The sequence below is a fragment of the Bos indicus genome, chromosome 2, assembly GCF_029378745.1.
Source record: "Bos indicus isolate NIAB-ARS_2022 breed Sahiwal x Tharparkar chromosome 2, NIAB-ARS_B.indTharparkar_mat_pri_1.0, whole genome shotgun sequence".
NCBI lineage: Eukaryota > Metazoa > Chordata > Mammalia > Artiodactyla > Bovidae > Bos > Bos indicus.
The window spans coordinates 120,115,745-120,138,378 of record NC_091761.1 but is presented as its reverse complement, the minus strand read 5'-3'; the positions used below and the strand labels follow the sequence as shown (position 1 = coordinate 120,138,378).

The 22,634-nt window shown below is 56.3% G+C and overlaps 1 protein-coding gene and 1 long non-coding RNA gene across 2 annotated transcripts; both read right to left on the bottom strand.

Annotated features, from left to right (window-relative positions):
• Positions 1-90: 90 nt before the first annotated feature.
• Positions 91-5,369, bottom strand: PRSS56 (serine protease 56). The gene is made up of 13 exons (XM_019985737.2): positions 5,267-5,369; positions 4,545-4,655; positions 3,862-3,915; positions 3,539-3,728; positions 3,182-3,281; positions 2,935-3,094; positions 2,563-2,705; positions 2,151-2,313; positions 1,781-1,957; positions 1,529-1,693; positions 1,381-1,449; positions 909-1,021; positions 91-538 (listed from the first exon to the last, which is right to left on the bottom strand). Exons 1-13 carry the CDS (start codon positions 5,367-5,369, stop codon positions 248-250), a joined length of 1,839 nt encoding a protein of 612 aa, XP_019841296.2. The 3' UTR covers positions 91-247.
• A 13,492-nt stretch (positions 5,370-18,861) lies between these two features.
• LOC139186470 (uncharacterized) lies at positions 18,862-21,781 on the bottom strand. Its single transcript, XR_011570028.1, has 4 exons — positions 21,405-21,781; positions 20,112-20,301; positions 19,727-19,821; positions 18,862-19,275 (listed from the first exon to the last, which is right to left on the bottom strand). It is a non-coding gene; the product is annotated as an uncharacterized lncRNA (long non-coding RNA).
• Between the last annotated feature and the right edge of the window lie 853 nt (positions 21,782-22,634).

Sequence of the window (22,634 nt, the reverse complement as noted above, 5' to 3'; positions counted from 1 at the left end):
AGTGTCCACCCACCCCAGTCCCACCCTAAAGAAGCTCTAGAGTGGTCTTTGTGGATCATAAATAATGTTTATTAAAGCAGCTGTGATTTTCTGGTGGTGCATCTGAGAACACATGGAGCCCTAACCCCCTGCCCCCACCCCACTCTGGCAGTGATGGTATGTCATCGTGCTCCTTGATCCCCTCCCAGGCCCTGGAGCAGTGTTTCTGATGAGGGTGGGGGGACACGGGGTGGAGTGGAGACCCGGCTCAGGGCCACCTGACTGGGGGCCCATGAGGGCTGAGTGGGTGGCGCCCCTTCCTCCCCAGCCCTCGGCCCTGCCTTGAACCCTTGCGGGCTCCCTCGGGCTCTGCCTCTGCCAGGGCTGCCAGGCGGAAGGCCTGCAGGGCCTGCAGCAGCAGCCTGGGAAGGCTTCGGGCCAGTGTGGTTGGCTCCAGACCCACCAGGCCACCGAAGACCACATGCCGGTCCCCCAAGCCTGCCCAAACCCAGGCTCGGAAGAGCCCAGTCAGTGTCTTGGAGCCCAGATCTGCCAGGACCTGCAGAGGAGGGAGGCAGACAGCTCAGGGGCCCACAACCCCACTCCTGGTCCCCCTCCTTCTTGCCCCAGAAACTCACAGGCAGAGCTACCCTGTCCCCAGATCCTCCCGCTAATCCAGCACACTTCCTGCTCACTTGGACACACCTACACTCCACTCCCACCTCCTCTCCACTCCTTCACACCCACCCAGCACCCAGCTCACATTCAGCTGCCCTCCCCATAGCCGTCCCTCCATCCATGGACACCCTCCCCCACCTCCACCCAGGCTGTTGGGGGAGGGTCCCTTCTGTTTCCCCTCCCCAGCATGGCTGGCCCAGGTTAGCCTTCCCAGGCCACTGTGAAGGAGTCTGGGAAGCCTGGGGACCCACCTCATTAAAGTCCATGGCCAGGCGCTCCGGGGGCACCTGCAAGATCCAGGCGTGGGTGCCCTGGAGGGTGGCCAGCTTCTGCCGCAAGGGCTCCAGCCCAGGGCAGGAGAGACCTCAGGAATAAGAGAGAGCTGACGCTAGTGTGGAGTCGGGGTGGTATTCCACCAGAACCTCGGGACACCTCCCAGTGGGCAGACCTCCACATGCTGGGATGGGGCAGCTGAAGTTGAGAGGGGTTAAATGGTAACACAAAGCCCAGCCTCTATGGACACTGGAGCGGGCCCAAAGTCACAAGTTCCGCCCCCCGCCCAAAGAATCATGCGTCCTGCTGCGAGGGAGGGCGAGAGCGGGTCTGACCGCTGCCAGATGGGGTGAAACTGCATCCCAGCACAGACAACCCCACGAGTCCCCTCCTGGACTCGGCCTCCCTTGGCCGGCTCCCCTTGAGGCCGCCGGTAGGGGGCGTCATTACCATTCACTTCCCCGCGCCGCTCCGATCTCCGCTTAGAGAACCGAGCGCCAGCAGCCCGGGGAGGCGATCCTGGGGAGACGCAGGGTTAGGGGAACGGCGCGGCAGCGCTGGGGTGGGCCGGGGCCGGGCTGCAAAGGGCTTGGGGTACCTGAGTGCAGCCGCTGCTCGCGGGAGGGGTGCCTGGGAGGATCCCGAAGCGACGGAGCGGGGCGAGCCGGGGCTGGGGCCAGGCGCCGCACCCCCAGGCGAGGGCCGAACAGCTCCTGGGCCCCCCGCAGCAGCTCCAGGAGAGTGTGCGCCAGCGAGCGCAGCTCTGCGGGCGGAACGAGAGTCCGAGCGGCGGTCAGACGTGGGCCAGACCCTGGCTCCCCCTCGGCCCTGCCCCGGGAACCGGACTGACCACATCGCCGCCGGCGCTGCAGACACTGCTGGTGCGCCAGACGCGCACAGGCGCCCGCGGGCCCCAGGCATAGGTGGGCGTAGAAGGTGCAGAGTGGGGCGGCCTCTGTCTGCGGTTCCTCCGACGGGTCCCAAGCCAGAAGCTCCCTACAGCTGGGCTCGCGGCTGAAGGGGGCGGCTGCAGGGGGCGTCAGGGGTTAGCTTACCACCTTCCCCTCGCTTTAAGTCCTAGCCCCCCAAATCCCTCCCGGGAGGAAAATAGGCTTTCCCCATGCAGGAGCCTGGGGGCCGGTGGAATAGAAACGGGCTCGTCCCAGGGCAGTTATGGGGCACTCTGGGCAAGGGGTGGGGGTGGGGGGAAAGGTGCTCACCGCTCATCTGCTCCTGGAGCCAGTCCTTGAACACAGCCACACGGGTGTAGACCCCAGGCTTCCCTGGCTCCCCGCATCCGTCCCCCCAGGAGGTGACCCCGTACAGGACCTCCCTGGGGCGGGGGCCAGGCTCAGAACAGGTCAGGGGGCCTCCCGAGTCACCCTGCAAGGACCAAGAGAGAGGCAAGAGAGAGGGCACTGTGTGGACCCACTTATCACCTCCCCTCACCCCAACGACACCCTTACAGGCAGCTCTGAGCTCTACTGGGGTTACCACTCTTGTACCCATTTTAGCGATGAGGACACAGAGGTGCAGAGAAGTTGAGTGACAGCCTAATTGTAGAAGGAAAGGAGGCGGTCCCGCCGCCAGGGAGTGGCCCACTACCACCCTCCGATCCGGCGGGTCTCATACCTGGCACGAATCGATGCCCCCGGCCAGGTAGCCCGCACAGAGCATGCTGCTGGGGCGTAGCCCTGGTCCCAGGGCCCTTCTGCAGGTGTCGGCGCTGAGCAAGGGCACCCGGGCCTCCCTTACCGCCTCGGCCTCTGGCCCATCTACAGGGAAGCCGTGGAAGGGGCTCAGGCCTGGATGGCCGGGGTCCTGTTTTAGGGTTCCCCCTGCCCACCGCCCTCCTTGATTCTTCCCCACTTGGCGAGATGGGCATTATTTTGCAAAGACAGCATCAGAATCCTTCCACGCCAGCCTTCCCAAGCTCCATCACTCCAGACCCCCATTTCCCCCACGCCCCCGCGTGGCTCACCCAGGCCCTGTCCTGCCTAGTACCTTCGAAGAGGGCACCCCAGCCCGCGATGGCGCAAGGAGTGCCCGCGGGGGGTTCCTGGGGCTCCTGGGGCAGGCACACAGGGCGCGCCGCCCCCGTCGGGCTCACCGGGGTCCACAGCTGCACCAGGGCCAGGTCGTTGTGGAAGGTCCGAGGGTTAAACTGGGGAGGGGGTGGCGGCGCCGTGTAAACGAGGCGTGGCCTGGGGGTGCTGTTCCCAAGTCTGAGGGCCTGGGGCTGCCCTCTCACCTTCGGGTGGGCCACGATGCGGTTCACCTGCACCTCCTCCGCCGGTTCCCCCGGGGACCCCTCGGCCAGCGTCACCGTCCACAGAAGCTCGTTCGGGGCGCTGCGGCGCGAGACACGCAAGACAGGAATGCGAGAAGCTTCCCCCTGGAGACCCTGCCTCCGCCCACGGGTACCCCCCAACCCCCAGCTAGCCAGAGGCCGCGGACAGCGCGCCCCGGGAAGACTCCGAGGCGGGGAAAGAGACGGCCGCCGCCAGGGGGCAGCAGAGACCGGGCCTCGCGCGCGGCACCCCACCCCGACGACCCGGAAGAGTTGGAGCCCCGCGCTGGGGATCCCGGGGCCGGGGGCCCAACGTACCCCGCGAAGCAGTGCGCCGCCGTGAGCACCCAGGACGCGGCCACCAGGACGCCGCCGCACAGAGGCTGCCCGCCGAGCTGCAGCCTCACCAGCCAGGGCCAGGCCCCCGGCGGTGCCGCGCTGCCCCCCACAATGCGGCCGTGCGCCCGCGTCACGTTGACAGCGCCCGGGCGCCTCTCGCCACAAGGCCCTGGAAAGGCCGAAGGGGCACAAGTCAGGAGGCACAAGTCCCGGTCGTCCTAATCATCGAGACCCCTCCAGGGTCCACCCTGCCCTCAGCCCTGCTCCCCTCCCCTCTATCCCACAAGCCTTTGCAAGCTCACCTGGCTCAGGTGAATCCTTCAGGAGGGGGGCTTGAGGCCTGGTTCGTCCAGGTGCTGCTGAGAAACACACCTCTGAGCCTCACGGCCACCCTTCCCCTCTTCTCCACTCCAGGCTCGGCCTGAGCCCTCTCTCCGCCTCAGGGAGCACCCCAAACCACCCCACCCTTACTTATCCTGCCCAGTAGTGTGTTTGTGTGTGTCTGTGTGTGTTAATCGCTCAGTTTCCGACTCCTTGCAACCGCATGGACTGTAGCCCACTAGGCTCCTCTGTCCATGGGATACTCCAGGCAAGAATACCGGAGTGGATTGCCATGCCCTCCTCCAGGGAATCTTCCCCACCCAGGGATCGAACCCAGGTCTCCCGCATTGCCAGCAGGTTCTTTGCCCTGTGAGCTACTAGGGAAGGGTCTATTTCAGCAGTCATAAACGGCTCACTGTTCACCAGATGAGCCCAGACTGTGCCAGCCCTCCTGTCTTTGCACCTGCTGTGTGCCCAAGCCTGGTGGGTGTGCCCTTTCACCTGGGGAGACCCTCCCCCACCTATTCTTGGTTGCAGCCTCACCCCGTCCGTGTGTGTCCCCAAGAGGGGGTGATTTCTGAAGGGAGGGATGGGGTGGACAGGAGAAGGGGCCCCGGGGTAGTTGGGGCAAGCTCACCAGGGCATGGGGTGGTGTGGTTGGCACAGCTCCGGCACTCATGCAGTCTGTGCTGAATCTCCATCACCACCCGATTCACTGCCCACTGGGCATTTCTCTGGGCAGCCTGCAACACCTTCGTCCCCTGGGCGGACAGAGCTGTGGGGGACACAAATCCATCACGCAGGGTTGGGGACGAGCCCCAGGCTCGTCCGCCTTGCCCCAGCCCTGAGCCCTGCCTTGGGAGACCCGGGAGGGAGGCAGGCTGGGCGGCCGGAGTCCTGGGAGGGAATGGCACCCAGCACTCAGAGCAGAGAGGATCGGATGCTCGGCCTGAGATAGCTTTGTGATTTCAACAGGGCTGGGCTGGAGTCCTTAAAAAAGGAGGGCCTTTCCTTAAAAACCTTGAAGGAAAAACAGGACCCCAAAGGTGCAGATATTACAGGACATGGACTTACGGACACAAAATGATCATGGTGGGTTGAGTTGCCCACCCTGGGGCCCAGATAGCCAAGGGGACGCTGCCCTGGGCCCCTTCCTCCCTGCTGGACCCAGAACCTTCTGGAAAGCACACCTTTTGGCCAGCTGCCCTCCCCTTCCCCCGCCTCGGTCTCCCCTTTCCTCTCCCACCTGTGTCTCATTTCTGGCCCCTTCTGCCAGTAGAGGTGGGTGACGGGGATGCAGAAGGGGCCAAAGGGCCCTGTGAGTGCAGATAGCAAGCTCAGGGGCCCCCTGCCTGAGACCACCCCTCTCTCCTTGGACCAGCTCACCTTGCAGGGTGCTGGGGGGCACGCGCACGTACAGCGGGTGCCCGTGGGCAGACTGTGGGTCTGGGAGAGGCTGCAGCAGCAGCAGCAGCGCAGCCAGCAGCATGGTGACCCTGTCCCCGGCGCTCCGTCCCCCTCGGGGTCCGCCCTCCAGGCGCTTATCCTCGGTGCCTGCCTCCTGGGCACTGAGTTCTCGGCCCTCACACCATCTGACTCCGTTCTCTCACTTCAAAATGACCCGCTTCCCTTGGCCCGTCCCTCACCTGGCCCTTTACTCCCAGGAGCCCACAGGGGGAAATGGGGCCTGGGGCTGGGGGGGTGGCACTATAGAGAGGACAGACTGCGGGAGGGGGGCCGGGGTCGGGGGAGGGAACAGGGTAGTGGGCTCACCTTTGAAGTCTCATCATCTGGGCTCTGAGGCCCCCCCCTCCGTCTGTCAAAGGAGCCCTTGTTTCTGCGGCTCCATCAAAGGGGCCTGGACCGGCCAGAAGAGCTGACCGTTGGGCTGGGGGCCAGGCAGAGGGGCCTGGTGGGCAGGTCCCATCTCCAGGGTGCAGAAGAGGGGGTATTCCTATCCTCCTCTATTCCCTGAGGAGTTTACGGCTATGTTGGGGGGTGTGTGTGTGCAGACACTCCTGGAGGGGAGGAGGCAGGGGGTGTCTGAGGGTCTTCTGCAGCCCCGCCCCCTGAGGAAGTGCCCAAGCTCCCAGCCTCTTTGCCCCTAATTGCTTGGCAGCGTCCCTCCCCAGTGTGGCCATTTCTAAAGATGATCAAAGCGCCCTAATTAGCGCAGTAATTGCCGCCCTGGGAGGAGCGGGGTGGGAAGAGACGGAGGCAGGCGGACGCTGCAGTGGCCCCGAGGGGAAGGCGGGAGATGAAAGTCCCCCCCACAGTGGCCCAGTTCAGGAAGGACAGGCCCCAGCAGCCTCTGCCGCTCTCCCAGACCCCCTGCCCTGTGCAGGGCCCGCTCGGGCTGCCCGGGCGGCATTGTTCTCAGTTGCTGTGACCCTGATCTGGCAGGAGAGTCTTCTGTGTCTCATGGGAAGGGCCACAAATGGGCAGCTCTCAGGGGCCCATGTCCCCTACCTGGGCATCGAGGAGCTGCCCTTCTACCCCACAGAATGTCCTGGGACCCAAAAAACCGTCCTGGTGCCCCCATTCATTCTGGTGACCCCAGGGAGCCTTTGGCCCGGCCTGGTGCTTTTTTCAGAGTAGATCTGTCATGACAACTGTTCATTAACATTGTCCTTTCTTCTCCACTTTTGCTCCTTCTGCATAGGTGAATGCAGCCTGATGGGAACCTGTCCCACCTTTGACAAGACAGAACCTCAGACCTGCAGAGATAGCCCAAGTCAGGGGTCCCATGGGGTTGATGGGTAAGAGGCAGAGAGGGGGCAGCTGGATCCAGCAGCTTCTCCAAGTTCCTCCTGTGCCACTGTGGGCAGCAGACAAGAAGCTTGATTTTTTTGTTTCTCCTTGAAATTCTCTTCCCTGGAAGGTTGCAATGCCCCATGAGTTTGGTTCTCCCCAGCCTCCCTGGGGCACTGATCACAATGAGGCTCCCAACCCCTGGAACTCCAGTCTGAGTCAGCTCAGCCCTGCCCCCGAGAGCCAGTCACCAGCATCTCTTCCCAAGTCTGCATTCGGTGACATCACTTCTGTATCTTGAAGTCAGCCCTGGTGGGAATCAGTGAATGCTAACAATCAGAGCTCTTTTTCCCAGGAGAGCCAATGATTTGGCACTTACTATCACACCACTGCATTGTTCGGTTGCTAAGTCATGTCCAACTCTCTTTGACCCCATGGACTGCAGCATGCCAGGCTCCTCTGTCTACCATTATCTCTGGGAATTTGTTCAAATTCTTGTCCATTCAGTTGGTTATGCTATCTAACCATCACATCCTCTGCCACCCCCTTCTCCTTTTGCCTTCCGTCTTTCCCAGCATCAGGGTCTTTTCCAAGCAGTCAGCTCTTCCTATCAGGTGGCTAAAGCATTGGAGCTTCAGCATTAGACCTTCCTGTGAATATTCAGGGCTGATTTCCTTTAGGACTGACTGGTTTGACCTCCTTGCAGTCCAAGGAACTCTCAAGAGTCTTCTATGGCACCACATTTCGAAAGCATCAATTGTTTGGTGCTCAGCCTTCTTTATGGTCCAACTCACACATCTGTGCCTGACTATTGGACACTGCACACCTTTTCCCCCTGATTACCATCACATCTCATAAAAATAATACCTCTGATTCAGGAATGCCATGAAAATACTGAGTCTATTTACTGTCCACACCTCCCTTTAGGGTAAGATCCCCACCACTGCCAAAGAAAAATTAGGGAGCTCACAGCATGGACTGCAAGTCCGCTCAGACCCCAGCTCACCCTCCTCTGGCTCCTCTGCCACTCCTGTTCCCGTGGCTGGATCACAAGCCCTCCCCTCTCCTGTGCCTTGACACCACCCCAAGTCCAGGTCAACTTCATTCACTTCCACAGGTCACCTCCTGAGAACTTATGTCTACATCCACATCTCATGAAATGATTCTATTATCGGCGATGGGTGCATGCGTTCCTTACCTGCTTCTCCTGTTGGACCATGATGGAGAGGACTTCCGGCCACTGTTCCAGCAGGTCCTCTCATCTCTGTCACCTCACCCTTTCATAGCTTCTTCAGAGCAGTGACTTCTCTGTTGCCAGCTGTCCAGTGGGATTCTACTTGTTTAAGGGGCTCAGTCTCCATCTTCTAGAGTGGACAGCTCCCTCCTCTCCCCACCCCACTGCAGGGGTCACTGCTGCACTCTTGCTAGAATCCACTCCCCCCCGGGCCCCTCCTCTGAGTGGACTGGATAAAAGGACAAGGGAGAAGGGCCTTTGGGATGGCAGTGTTGGTGGACAGAGTGTCTTCCCTCACAGCTCTAGCCAGGTAGGAAGAGGAGTGGAATTCCTAAAGGAATCAAGGAAACCCTTGCTCCGGAATCAGGGAGCTGGGAGAGGGAGAGACTAGCATTCCAGTGCCCAGTGGAGGTCACCTCAACCAGAGGACTCGCTGACCGGCTGAGGCCTCTGGAAGTGCTGAGTGGGGAGGGGCCTACATCCCCCCACCTCTGTGATGGCTGGTCCCTAAGCATTTACAGAGGGCCTTCCACGTGTGTCCACAGGCCTAGAAGTTGGCACCCAGTGCGAATGAGACTGGTGGCTTTTGGAGAAAAAAGGCAGCACAGTTAAGATGCTGCCAGCCCTATGTTGCCATAACGCATGTCTGGCAGGCAGGACAAGCTCCATAAGGTGCTGGGGTCCCCATGCAAAATGAAAACACAGGGCCCCTTGTTCAACAGTTGTTAAGAGTTTCAAGATCATGATACGCTGAATATTAAACCAAGTGTGGGGCCTTGCAGAGCAAGGGCCCTGTGCCCAGGGGAGTCACCCTAAGAGAAACCTCTGTCCGCTGGCAGGTTGGGCCCCTGGCACTTCTCGTTTTCAGTGAAAAGGAGCTACAGCAGCCTTAGGGCCTTGACTCTGGTTCTAGGGCTCCCTGGCCCAGGTGAATCAGAAGCAAGGGCCTTGTCTTTCTGCTGATGCTGACACTGAATCTGGGCTTCCCAGATGGCTCAATGGTAACGAATCTTCTTGCAATACAGGGAATGGGGGAGATGTGGGTTTGATCCCTGGGTCGGGAAGAGCCGCTGGAGAAGGGAATGGTTACCCACTCCAGTACTTTTGTCTGAGAGGAAGCTGGTGGGTTACAGTCCATGGGGTCACAAAGAGTCAGATTCGATTGAGTTACTGAAGACACACACACACACCCCAACACTGAATAATGAAGCAGGAGGGGAGACCCCTACTCACCGTCCCACTACCCCACAAGAGCTCCTGGAGCTCCACCTACACTCGGGAAAGGGAGAAGTGAAAGTCGCTCAGTCATGTCCGACTCCTCGTGACCCCATGGACTATACAGTCCATGGAATTCTCCAGGCCAGAATACTAAAGTGGGTAGCCTTTCCCTTCTCCAGGGGATCTTCCCAACCCAGGGATTGAACAGTCTCCCGCATTGCAGGTGGACTCTACCAGCTGAGCCATGAGGGAAGCCCACAGGAGAGGGAGAGGCGCTTTAATCAAGTGAGAGCCTGGAGTCTCCATGGACGACGCCCAGGAGAAGGCTCTAACATGGAAGGTGGAGAAGGCTCAGAATCTGGCTGGATGTTGGGATGAGAGCTGCTTCCTGCAGTGACAAAAGGGTCTCTGTCCGGCACAGTCTCGGGCAAGCCCGAAAAACTTAAATTGATTTAAATCTACATACTGCTGTGTCGCAGTATCCCCGTAAGCTGGTGGGAGCCACCTGCGGTTGTGAGCTCGGTTCTTTGATGTCTGTCTGCTACCAGGAGGAGGGCTTTCTGCCTCATCCCCATGGTGTCCCCAGCACCTAGATCGGAGCCTGACACTCTGTATTTGCTAAACAGGTGAAGACATGAGGACTGGCCCGTCTTCTGGCTCCAGGGACTGGCACATCAGCTTCAATCTGTCTGAAGCCGTCCAGGATCTCTAGGTTCCCCAGCCCCTGTGGGCTCTTCCCCATCAGCTGCCTTTCATTGCTGCTGGGTGGGGCCTGGTCTGCTGCCCCCTCTCACCTGGGCCCACGTTCACTCTGCCTGGTCTGTCCTCTGCTCTGGAGTGCGGGTCTCCCTTGGAGTGCAGGTCAGTGGAGCAAGGCAGGGTTGGGGGTCGGTGGGAACCATCACGTCCCATGGTTATTTCTGAACCAGCAGGTGGCAGAGCTGGGGTCTCCACCTCACCTCCTGCTCCCCTGTCCTTCCTTTTTCCCTCCTGGTTTTTCTGGGGCTGGGGGCAGGATCTTTGTCCAGGGTGCGAGATGAGGAGGGGCTGTTAGTGACACCTACGGCCCCTGCTTTCCCAGCCTCCCTTCCAGGCCCCAGGCTCCTGCCTGCGAGGTGAGCTGGCCTTGTCTGCTGACCCTCCTGCCATGGGTGCCCTCTGAGGCCACAGTGGCTTCACCTCACCCCTCCTGCAGGTAGGAGCGAAGTCTGAGAGGAGAGAACCTTGGACCTTTTAGTCAATACCTCAGGAAAGCCCCAGCAGGCTCGGGTCAGGAGGCCCCTGTGGACTCTGGTGACCTGGGCCAGCCCTGCAGCCTCCCTGCTGGCACTGGGCCCTCTCTTGTTTTCAGAGGAGGATGGGAGGGGGACCGTGGGCCTTTGGAAATGGTGAGGAGGGACCTAGGCACTTGCCACCCTGGACGGAACTGCCTCTCCAGGTCACTACACTTGTCCTCTGGGGGAGGACCTTTCCCACCTCCCCCATCAGGCCCCTCCAGGCCATGGATGTGCTTGCCCCCCCTCACCCCAAATCACCCTGACCTTCTGGTCTTGCCAGAGGTGGACAAAAGGGCAGCTGGGTTGGGGGAGGGGTGACTAACCCACAGCTGACCAGGCCACCTTTGAGGGCAGTGTCCCAGGACCTGAGGGTAGGACCCACAGCTATGCTGGCTTCTCGGGCCAAACATGGCCAGCTGGACACAGAAGCACCCACGAGCCGGCTGCTGACATATTGAAATATGAGGAGAGGGGGACTCAGGCTGTTCTTCGGATGACAGGCTGCTCTGGCCGTGATTCAGAGCTCAGGCCTGGGGGTTCTGACTGTACCTCTGGGTGATTTGGGGTGAGTCACTTCCTGTTGAGGGTTGGATTGTGTTCCCCAGAAGATATGTTGTCCTAACCCCCAGAACCTCAGAATGTGACCTGATTTGGAAACAGAGTTTTTGCAAACGTAAAAAAACTTGAGAATGTCATACTGGAGAAGGGTGGGCCCTTCATCCACTGCGCTCAGTTGCTTCACTCTTTTCGATTCCAAGGACTGTAACCTGCCAGGATCCTATCAATCCATGGGATTCTCCAGGCAAGACTATTGGAGTGGGTTGTCATGCCCTCCTCCAGGGGATCTTCCCAACCCAGGGATCCAACCTGGATCTCCTGTGTCTCCTGCACTGCAGGCAGATTCTTTACTGCCTAGACAATGGGGAAGCCCCTGTGTCCTTGCAAAAGAGAACAGATACACAGGGAGAAGCTAGTGTGACAATGGAGGCAGACACTGGAGTAGCGACAAGCCAAGGACTTCTGGCCACACGGGAAATAAGAGAGAGTCATGGGACAGAGCCTCCCAAATAGCCTTTGAAAGAGCATGACCTTGCCAGCACCGTGATTCTCTTGGCCTCTAGCCTCCAGAACTGTGAGAGAATAAATTTCTGCCCAGTGTGTGATCATTTGTGATGGCAGCCCAGGGAACCATACACTTCCTGTTTCTCAGCCAGTCTGGGAAATGGGATAATATCACCCATCTTGCTGGGAGGTGTGAAGGACACCCACTGGGCTTCCAGCAAAGAGCTGGCAGGGATTGTCATCATTGCTGTAGATCAGCGCTCTGTACATGCTGGGAATCCATAAGATGCTGTCTCCTGGCACAAACATGATGAGAATAGCGAGGGCCCGATCCTGGAAGGCACCAAGGGAGATGCTGGCGCCTCGAGAATGGAAGAGAAAGGGACCTGGGGCAGCAGTGTGGAGTGGAGGAGGGGCCCCCCAGGTCCTGTGTGGCCTGATGCACAGAAGGTGTCTGAGTATTGCGGGTTCCCCTTGCCCTGAGGGCCCTCCCCCAGGCATGGCCTGTCTTCTTCAGCTTGTCAGCTTTAGTTGTTGCTCTGATTTTTCCCGCCCTTTGGGCTGTACCTGACTACTCTTTTTTTGCCTTTGGCCACACTGCGAGGCTTGCAAGATCTCAGTTTCCAGACCAGGGATTGAACGTGGGCCATGGCAATGAAAGCCTGGTATCCTAGCCACTAGGCCACTCTTGAGAGTCTCTCAGACTACAAGGAGATTAAACTGCTCAATCCTAAAGGAAATCAACCCTGAATATTCATTGGAAGGACTGATGCTGAAGCTGAAGCTCCAATACTTTAGCCACAGGTGGGAAGAACTGATTCATTGGAAAAGACCCTGATGCTGGCAAAGATTAAAGGCAGGAGGAGAAGGGGATGACAGAGGATGAGATGGTTGGATGGCATCACCGACTTGATGGACATGGGTTTGAGCAAGCTCCAGGAGATGGTGAAGGACAGGGAAGCCTGGTAGTGCTGCAGTCCATGGGGTCACGAAGAGTCAGACACGACTGAGCGACTGAACAGTAACAACAGCAACAAGGCCACCAAGGAACTCCTAGGCTGAACTTGACTTTAAAAGGGAGAGGCAAGAGTGCTGCTTGGGGCTGGGGGCAGGGTGTCGAGTCAGGGGCCCCCACATCGACACCCTGTCCTCCTGCAGGCTCCATGGGTGTTTAAGAATGGACAGGTACTGGACCTGCACGAAGGACTCTCTGTGGTTGGCGAGACCCCTGGCTTCTGACTGGGTATGTTCATCAGGGGTCACAGGCATGGAAGCACGCAGACCATGCCCTTCATGCCCCCAATTCAGAACCCAACCTTTTGTGTACATCCCATAAACCGTTCAGTCATCATCCTCCTCCACTCAACCCTTTCCTTTTAAAACAGCTGGGAGGAGAAGGGGGTCATCCCCACCCCTTCCCCTCCCCCAGGCTCATTCTGGCCTTCTCCAGCAGGGTCAGCCCCCTACCCTCATCACTGGTATCCTGCGGGGACGGGAGGAGGGTCACAATGCTTTTCCACTGTAACCACAGACTCCAACTTTTTTGTCTTCATTTAGTGAGAAATGTTGGAGAGTTACGGGGAATTTTGCAAAAAAAAATAGCAGGAAAACATAAGCAAAATACAAAAACTCAAGTCCAGATGAGTTCATAGAACATGAGGTCATCTCCTACTAACAGTGTCTGCCCAAGTGGGTACCACTGTGGGCTGGGCAGTTCACCCCTTAAGTTGAACCACATGAAGTTCATCAAAGTGGTCTGATAAATTCAAAAGAGCTACAGTAGATTTTTTTATTTTATTTAAAAAAATTTTATTTTATAGTTTCCCAAGTGGTGCTAGTGGTAAAGAACTCACCTGCCAATGCAGGAGACAGAAGAGACACAGGTTCTATCCCTGGGTTAGGAAAATCCCCTGGAGGAGGGCGTGGCAACCGACTCCAGTATTCTTGCCTGGAGATCCCCATGGACAGAGGAGCCTGGTGGGCTACAGTCCGTGGAGTCGCAAAGAGTCAGACAGAACTAAGGTGACTTAGCACAAGCACATTGCTGATTAACAATGCTGTGATAGTTTCAGGTGGACAGCAAAGGGACTCAGCCATACACACACACATACCCTTTCTTCCCTAAACTCCCCTCTTGTCCAGGGTGCCACATAACATTGAGCAGAGTTCCATGTGATGAACAGTTGGTCCTTGTTGGTTAAATACAGCAGATAGTGCATGTCCATTCCAAACTCCCTAATTATTCCTTGCCCCCACCCTTCCCCCTGGCCACCATAAATTCGTTCTCTAGGTCTGTGAGTCTGGTTCTGTTTTATAAGTTCATTTGTATCAATTCTTTTTAGATTCCACGCATAAGGGAAGTCATACGATATCCCTCCTTCTCTGTCTGGCGTACTTCACTCAGTATGACCATCTTGAGGTCCATTCATGCTGCTGTCAATGGCATTATTCATTCTTTTTAATGACCGAGTGTATATCCCACTGTGTATATGTACCACGTCTTTATCCATCCCTCTGTTGATGAACTTTTATGCTGCCCCCATGTCTTGGCTATTGTAAGCAGTACAGCAGCTTTATTTTAAAATGTCAATATTTACTACATGCCAGAAACTACATCTTTCTCATCATTCAAACATGATAGAAACCTTTAGGAAAGGAGAACACGTGTAGGCAAAACTCTTTTAAGTTGAGTACGTGTGCAATTTTGAATACCATTGTTCAACCCTGTGCAAACCAGTCCACAGTTGTGCCTGTTTCCTCTCATTTTCTTCCTTGTCTTTTGTCTTCCTTGCTTGTGATCGCTCTCCATAAGTTTTCTTTTCTCAGTCTTGTTGTCAGCTGTTACTTTGAAATTTGCTAATTTAACGCCTTCAATTTCTACTATAATATTCACATTTCTCCCCACTCCTACGTGAAAGATTCTCCCTAATCAATACTTTTTATTCTTATGGATTTCCTATCTTTTTGTTAATATGAGATGATCTTTGTAGAACGCATTGTCTCTCTGATGAAGAGACATTTACTAAAGTTTTGTGGTTTCTTTCAATTTCCTTCCATTTATTCACTTATTTTCTTTCATGAAAATAAACTAAAATTAAAAATATATATTTAAAATAGTCAGATCCCTTCTCATAGCAATATTTCTATGCATTTAACACTCTAAATTTCTACCTGTATCAGTGCAAAAAGAGATTTCTGGAAATGGTTGTTATATTTCTGACAGGGAGATTTATTTTTATTTTGTTTTGCTTCTTACCTCTTCTTTGTGCTTTCTCAGTTAGCTTGAACTCTTTAAGCATTTGTACAAATGCAAAGCATTAAGAGTATAAAAGCAAAGTGCCAGACATCAAGTAGATACTTATCAATGATACAAAGTTGACTTAATGCAGTATCTCACCCGGTAAATATTAACAGGGAAACAGCTGGAGCATAAGCAATTTCTCGTGGTTCTATGTAATACAATCTATTATACCTTTAATAATAATTATTTAAGCCAAGTGTTATCAGACCCAGTTTGCAGATAAGGCCACTGAGACGCAGAAATATTGCGTGATGTGGCCAAGATCAGATCACCAGAAACTGGAGGAGCAGAGAGGAAAAGCAATCCCACTTGCTGCTGAAGGCCACTCCCTTGACCACTGCCCTGCCCTCCCTCCTGAGCCCATGGGGACCTCCCGGCTGCTGTCAAGGTTCACTGAAGGCTCCTGACACAAAAGTCAAAGGTTCTTCTTGAAAGTATAGAGGGTTTGCCTCCCCCTGGGGGAGACCTGGCTGTGCTGAGGCAGGAGGAGGCAAGGTGGAACAACTGTGATGGCACTTGGGGGAAAGGGTGGCGGTCTACGGGAGGCAGATGAAGCAACGGGTGGGAGACCAGGGGCCTGGAAGAGCTGGAGCAAGATGGGAGACTGGAAGCCAGGGCCTCAAATGCCGCTGAAGTCTTCCTAGCATCCACCTGGTACCCCTAGGTTGGTTCTGTCCCCCAAGGGCCCTGGAGGTCTCAAAGGTTGAGTGGGGGGTGGTTCAGCTACTCTCTGAGTCCAGCTGCCACCCATGGAGGAGAAGGGGGAGGACAGGGACACCAGGACCCTCCAGTTGGGCATGTCAGCCCCCTGGCCAGAGCGCCAAGGTCCAGTGGAGGCTGGCAGCCAGGGCAGGGGACCAGAGGTTGGTGGGGAACGGCATAAACTCCCCAAGGCAGTGAGCAAGGCATAAGCAAGGCGCCTTGCCTGCCAGGCCCCCTCCCCTGTACACACGCATGCACACACACACACACACAGAAATGCAGCCCATTTGCACGGTAATGGCTTTGCGACAGCAGGAATTATCTGCAGCATTAGCAGCAGCCAGGTTGGGGTGGGGGGTGGAGGGCAGGCTGAGGGCAGGGGCCCCAGGCTGAGCCTGGGGGATACCAAGGGAGGAAGCAGGCCCCCAGGGGTGGGAGCTGGGGGCCTGGAAACTGCAGAGGCGGGGGCATGGGTGGGATGCAAAGGGCTTGGTGAGGGCCAGGCCCAGGTGGTTGGCCCCTGCCCACTGCTGTCCAGTCCTTTCCTTCCTGTGTCCAAGGCCTGTAAGTGGACAAATAACCAGGGGCACTAACTCAGGACCTGAAATCATAGCCAAGCAGCCCCTGCGTCCTGTCCTGGCCTCAGGGCTATGTCTGCTACTCAGTCCTGGGCTGCTGCATCCTCTCACAGATTGGGCAGGGGGGGCAAGGGTGATGAAAGCCTTCAGGAGGGAAGACACGTGTGTGCATGGCAAGGGGTGGCAGGGTTGGCATGAGCTATTTCCCTCTGTGACCGTCAGAACCTGGGAAGCAGGGCCAGGTTATCCAGCAATGCTGGGGCCGGGGGGTGGGGCGGATCCCTTCCTTCCTCAGATCAGGAAACTGAAATGAGCCACCACCTGGGTCTTCAGCAAAAGCCTCTGAAAGGCTGTTTCAGGGTGAGGACACTGGGGCCTAATCCTTTCCCATACCCCCTTAGCCAGCAGGCCTTGGCAGGGGCTGCAAAGCCCCAGTTTAAAAAAAAAAACCAAAAAAAAAAACAGGGGAGCAAGCTGGAATCTTCCAGGCTGCTTGGGATGCTAAGGTTGCAGTGATGTGGGGGTGGGGCTGGTCCCTGGAGTACCTAGCGTCCCACCCTAGGGCTCTGGTGCATCTGCCGCGGGGGTGCTGGTGAGTCATGCCTGTCAGTCTGACAATAAAGCCGGGCTCCATGACTCTGGCGGCAACAGAGCATCCTGCCCACCTGTGGGCACACCCAGATTGCATTTGCTGAAATAAATTGCTGGAGAAAATAAATCCTGCACACATGATTAATGGGAGGCAGGGAGGCAGGCAGCCGCCACAAAGAGCCGCTGGGGAGCAGAGTGACAGTCGGGCACAAAGCCAGCACAGCCGTGGGGCCTTCAGGAATGGGCTCTGGTGACTGCACAAGCCACCAGGTCACCGTGGCCCTGGCACTGCCACCAAACAGGGTGTCTGAGGCTGCAAGCCAACAAGACCCCGGGGGCTCTGACAAATCCCTGGCTTGACTCTCCACCATTGCGGGCAGGGAGAGGGGGCCGATCCTGAGTTTGGAGCCCCCCAGACCTGGGCCTGACTGTTCCTGGTGATGGCGGCTGGTGGGGGGTGGGGGGCGGGCTCCCATGGGCCTGAGTAGGGAAGTAAAACCAAGGTCTCAGGAACAGAGACAAGGCCAGTGATAAGTCCTTGATGAGTCCTTGACCTCATCTCTGAGCCTCAGTCTCCTCATCTGCTCAATGGAACTAGTACCCATGCCTCCCACATAAGGGGGCTGGGAGTCGCAGCTGAGCCCATCTACGCACGGACGTGGGGCACACAGGGAACTGTACCAGCCAGTGAAGGCGTAGTCAGCATCTCTGATGTGCCTATGTTGCTTCAGGGACTGGGGTACAGTCCCTGCGCACATGGGGCTTTTAGGCTGGTGGCAGGCAAATGTTGACGAAATAATAACTGTACAGTATATATAATTTCAAATGCACAAGGTGCTGTGAAGGAGAAGACCTGTGTGCTGGAGGACACGGGCAGGGGACTGACAGTCTGCAGGTAAAGACAGGCTTCCCCGGGACACTGAACACAAGTGAATGTGTGGCAAAAACGCAAAAGTTCAGCGGTGCATTCTGTTGGTCAGACTGTGGAGAAAGTCTGGTCATTGCCTGGGGAAGGCAAACAGTCCAAGCCCCACGCAGGGCAACTAGCAATACCTCTCAAGTACCTACCCAAGTGACACATGCCATCACTGTGTGACGAGTACTCTCTCTCAGGGCATTTTATCCTGCCTATCCATACAAAAACACTTACGAAATCACGGAGGTATAAGGATGTGTTCTCTGCAATGTTGTTATTAAGAGTCAAAAAGGAGCAACCACCTAGGTACTAATCAAGAAAGGACTGGATTACATAGACTGTGTATAGCCACACAGGGCTTCCCTGATGGCTCAGACAGTAAAGGATCTGTCTACCAATGCAAAAGACTTGGGTTTGATCCTTGGGTTGGGAAGCTCCCCTGGAGGAGGGCATGGCAACCCACTCTAGTATTCTTGCCAGGAAAATCCCGTGGATAGAGGAGCCTGGTGGGCTACAGACCATGGGGTCCCAAAGAGCTGGACATGACATGCATGAAGCCACACAATGGAATACTACACAGCTGGAAAAATGAACAAGGGATCTATTGTTATGGAAAGAATGTCAAGATAGATTTAGTGAAGACAAAGTGTACATAATATGCTTCCTTCTGTATGAGAATGGGTGGGTGGGGGAATAAGAGCATAGATTTTAACTTTGTGCTGAAGACGTCCTAAGAAATTAATAAAAGTGCTACTACTACTACTAAGTCGCTTCAGTCGTGTCCGACTCTGTGCGACCCCATAGACGGCAGCCCACCAGGCTCCCCCGTCCCTGGGATTCTCCAGGCAAGAACACTGGAGTGGGTTGCCATTTCCTTCTCCAATGCATGAAAGTGAAAAGTGAAAGTGAAGTTGCTCAGTCGTGTCCGACCCCAGCAACCCCATGGACTGCAGCCTTCCAGGCTCCTCCGTCCATGGGATTTTCCAGGCAATAGCACTGGAGTGGGGTGCCATTGCCTTCTCCAAATAAAAGTGCTACCTGGCAGGTATTTGTGGATTGGAACCAGGGGCTTGGAGACAGGGTTGCCGGAAGGCTTTTTACTTTGCATTGCTTTAATTTTTGAATCAATCCCATGTAGATATTATCTACTGAAAAGCAATTGTTAAAAATAATGTTTAAGAGACTTTGTTTCTTCCTGGAGGATTGCGGGCTCTCTGGTGGAATCTGTGGGGCAGGACTGAAGGAACCAGAAGCGCCTGGGGCGGATGTTGGTCCCTGGATAAACTTACTGACTCTAGGCCCGCCTTCAAGCTGGAGTGGCGGGAGAATAAAAAACTCTGGCCAAACAAACCAGCTTTGAGAGCAGTTTATTCATCCAACCTTCAGAGAGGAATAGGAGCTGGGGGAACGGGGACCACAGCACAGCACTCTGGGTCCTGTGCTCGCAGGATGACAGAGGACTTCGCGGGTAGGGCTAGGGGGTGACAGAAGCCTGGATCTCGGATGCCCGCGGGCGCAGAGGGAGCAGGATCGCGCAGAGAGGGTTGGATGAGACGCCCGCCACCCGATGGGGGTTCAAGAGAGAGAAAGGGTGCGCGGCTCCGCAGGCCACGTGCTAGAGCCGGGGCTGAACCGCAGACCGTGCACACCCGACCCCGAGGACGCCCCGCCTCCAGACCGACCGGCCGGGCGGATTGGGGGGCCCACCGGGAGGCCGAGCAGGCGTGTGGCGCCTCCTGGTGGCCCTCCGTGAGAGACGCAGGCCCTGAAGAACCAGCAAGCCCTGGATCAAGTTCCAGCTCCCCCGCACCCCAGGGAGGAGTAGGGGGCTAACTAAACTCACGGGTCTCACAGCTGGAGGACAAGGGATTCGAACTGGGGAGACTCAGGGGGAGATCTTGGGCGGTTGAAGGAAGACCTCAGTGAGGGGGGCTACCCCAGGGACCACCGCCTGCGCGGAAGTCAGTTTCAGAAGCGCTGCCCCCTACGACGACCCCCATGCCCCCCCAAATCCCCTCCCTCTGGCCTCCCCAGCAGAAGGGCACAGCTGCCTGCCTAGTGTTCTTCTGGGGTTCAGGGAGTGAGCCTTCAGTGTTTTCTGCCCTTGCCATGTATTTCCACCCTACCTCTCCTCTCCCCCTTTTCCCCAAGACAGCTGCTCTCTGTTCTCTGCATCCTCCTTTATCTGCTTAAGCCCCGGACCTGGGCAGACTTACCCATGTGTAAAATCCCGAGTGAGCAAAGTGTAGGACCAGCCGGCACAGATGAGGCTGAGTGGGACCAGAGGGCAGCGCTGCAGGAGAAGGTGGTGCTGGAAGGAGGTGGGTGCAGAAAGCGGAGATAGCTGGGCTCCTGACCCCCTACTCCCTGGGACATGGGGCCCTGGGCCTGGGATTTGGGGCTCCCCCTCACCCCATCATCATGCCTAAGCCTCTCTCCTCTGGGAGGCTCCCAGGCCTTCCCTGCTTCCCAACTAGTGTGTGTGCGCATGCACGCACACACACACACACACTCACACACACACACACGCATACCAGCTTGTGCTGGTCCTCTGAGCAGAGCCTCTGAACCAGGCCACTCCGGGCTTTATCAAGTGCTTACATGTTTTGGCTCCACTGAGCCTAAAGATCTGCCCAAACTGAAGATGAGGAAACTGAGGCTTGGAGAGGTCGATAGCTTTACCAAAGTGAGTCAGGATTCCCAGGTCTAGGCACAAAGCCCGCTCAGGAGTAAAACAGGTTGTGGGGACTTGCTCCAGGTGTCGTCTAGCTGACACGGTCATGGCTGGGGCCTGGGGGAAATATGACAATTAACGACAATTTGTGAAGTTCGCTGAACCATTAGGATGCACCAGACCCCATTCTAGGCATACTGCAGGAACTGACTCGGGGAGCCCTCACAGAAGCTTCACGCTGAAGGGGCTATAAGCATCCTACTTTACAGATGGGGTCTGACAGAAGCACAGCGAGGTCACACAACCTGCTGGGGTCATGCCACAGAACGGATGAAGCTAGGACTTGGACCCAGGCAGGCCAGATCTGCTGTCTGGGCCAGCACCTCTAAGGTCATGGGAGAGGGGCAGGCCACCCCGAGGTCTGTCTCTGTCCTTCTTGCTTGCTCTGAACCATCTTGTCTCTAAGTCCTATTCTGGGCTTGCCCCATCTTTTCCTCCTCCACCGTCCCCTCAACCCAGCAAACGCTGCCTCATGGGGCCCAGGCTATTGTGTACCAGGGGTTCAATGGGCAGGGGTGCTCCTTGAATGGTGTGGGAACTCGGAGCTGGACCTTACCCTTTTGTATTGGCCCCCTTTCTCCATAAAACAGGTGGTCCATGTGGCTGGAGGCCTTGCCCGTTGGCCTAAGCCAGTTCCAACAGGGCCACCACCCTACCCAGTGCCCTCCCGGCCCAGAAGGCTCCGGATCAAGTAGAGGGACATCGAAGACCAAGGCCAGCCTTGAAGCCAGGCCTCCAACCTGGAGGCCGAGTCCCCCTTGGTGTTTGGCCTGCCCCGCTGGGCTGCGGCCCTGGCTAAGGCATCCTTGCCCTGTACAGAGTACAGGCATCTGGTCTCTTTGCACACCCCACCCCCACAAGTCTCCATCCCCCCTACCCCCCAGCCCCATTTCTTCTCTCCCGGCTGTATCTGTATTTCTGGGTTTCTCTGTGGCCTGTCTGTCTCTCTCTCTGCCATCCCGTACCCCCACCCAAGGCGTCCCAAGCCCTCCTCTCTCAACCCCTCCACCCCCAGGCCCCCCCACCTTTCCAGAGCTTGGTCTTCAGGAAGGCTCCTTCTCTCCCCAGCTCTCTTCCCGGCCTTGCTGGGGGCGGAGTGGGAGCAGGAGCACATTTCTTGTCGTCCAGGCTTAATATCTTAATGCAAAGCCATTACTCACCCGGAGTCCAGGCAGGGCAGGCCTCTCCCCTCCTCGTTTGTCATCCAGAGTGAAGCCTCTGCGTTGTTCCTCGGGGATCAGATTAAGGCACTGACAGGCCGGATGAACAAATTTAGCTGCCAGTGCCACCGCCTCCTCACTCCCTCTCGCCCCAGCCTCTCAGGCTCCGGGTCCCTTGAACTTTGAGTAGGGGGAGGTCTGAGGCCTCAGGCAGTCCTGTTTCTTGGTTCTGGTCCTCCTCACCTGGCAGGGGGTTGAGGGGTGGTGGGAGATTTTCTACTGAGAGAGCGAGAGAGAAAAGGAGCTGGGTCCAGAGTGACCAGGACCCCTGGGAGCTATTGAACATTTACTATGAAAATAGAACAACCAATGCTATATATGTTGTCCTTAAAGCCTACCAGCCCTGTTTGAAGCCTTTTACTTGTCTGTATTCACTCATTCAGGCCTTGTAACAACCCTATGAGGTAGGTACCATTAGTATCTTCATTGGCAAAGGCTCAGAGAGGCTCAATGACTTGCCCCAGGTCACACAGCTAGTGAAGTCTATATGTTAGTTACGGTGCTTTACATTTTTGTTAATTTTCTCAGCACAATATCTGTGGAAACCAACAAGGATCTACTACACAGCACAGGGAGTGCGGCTCAGTATTCTGTAATAACCTAAGTGGGAAAAGAATCTGCAAAAGAATAGATACTTACATATATTTTTAAAATCTCTTAATACTGTAATGATTCAAGAGGGGATATCTAATCTGACATTGTCATGAGTAGAATACCTATTATGTAAAAATCATGGTTATAATAACAATAATTTCAGCTGAAATAAAGGCAAAACAGTATCTGTGGAGATGGATTAGTGTCATTACCCTCTTACAGATGAGAAAACTGAGGTGTTTGCCCAGATCTGGAGCCCTCTGGTGTGGCTCTGTACCCAACTCTGGTCCTGCCCTCCCTTTCTCTTGCGTCCCAAGGCCAGGCTTGTCTCTGTACTCAGCCGATTTGGGGAAAGCAGTAGTGTGAGCCTTCCTGGCTTGGGCTGTCTGCCCCTCAGCCCCATCTCTGGAGCCACATTCTCCATCAGAGCTCTCGGTTTGCAGGGGCAGAGTTCAGAGTAACCTATCTTCCTTGCCCCTCTCTCTGGCCTTGTCACTAGGCATCTGCTGCCTGGAACCCAAGTTCCAAAGCTGAAAGCCGAGAGGTGCCTCCATGGGAGGGGCAGAGGAGGGGCTG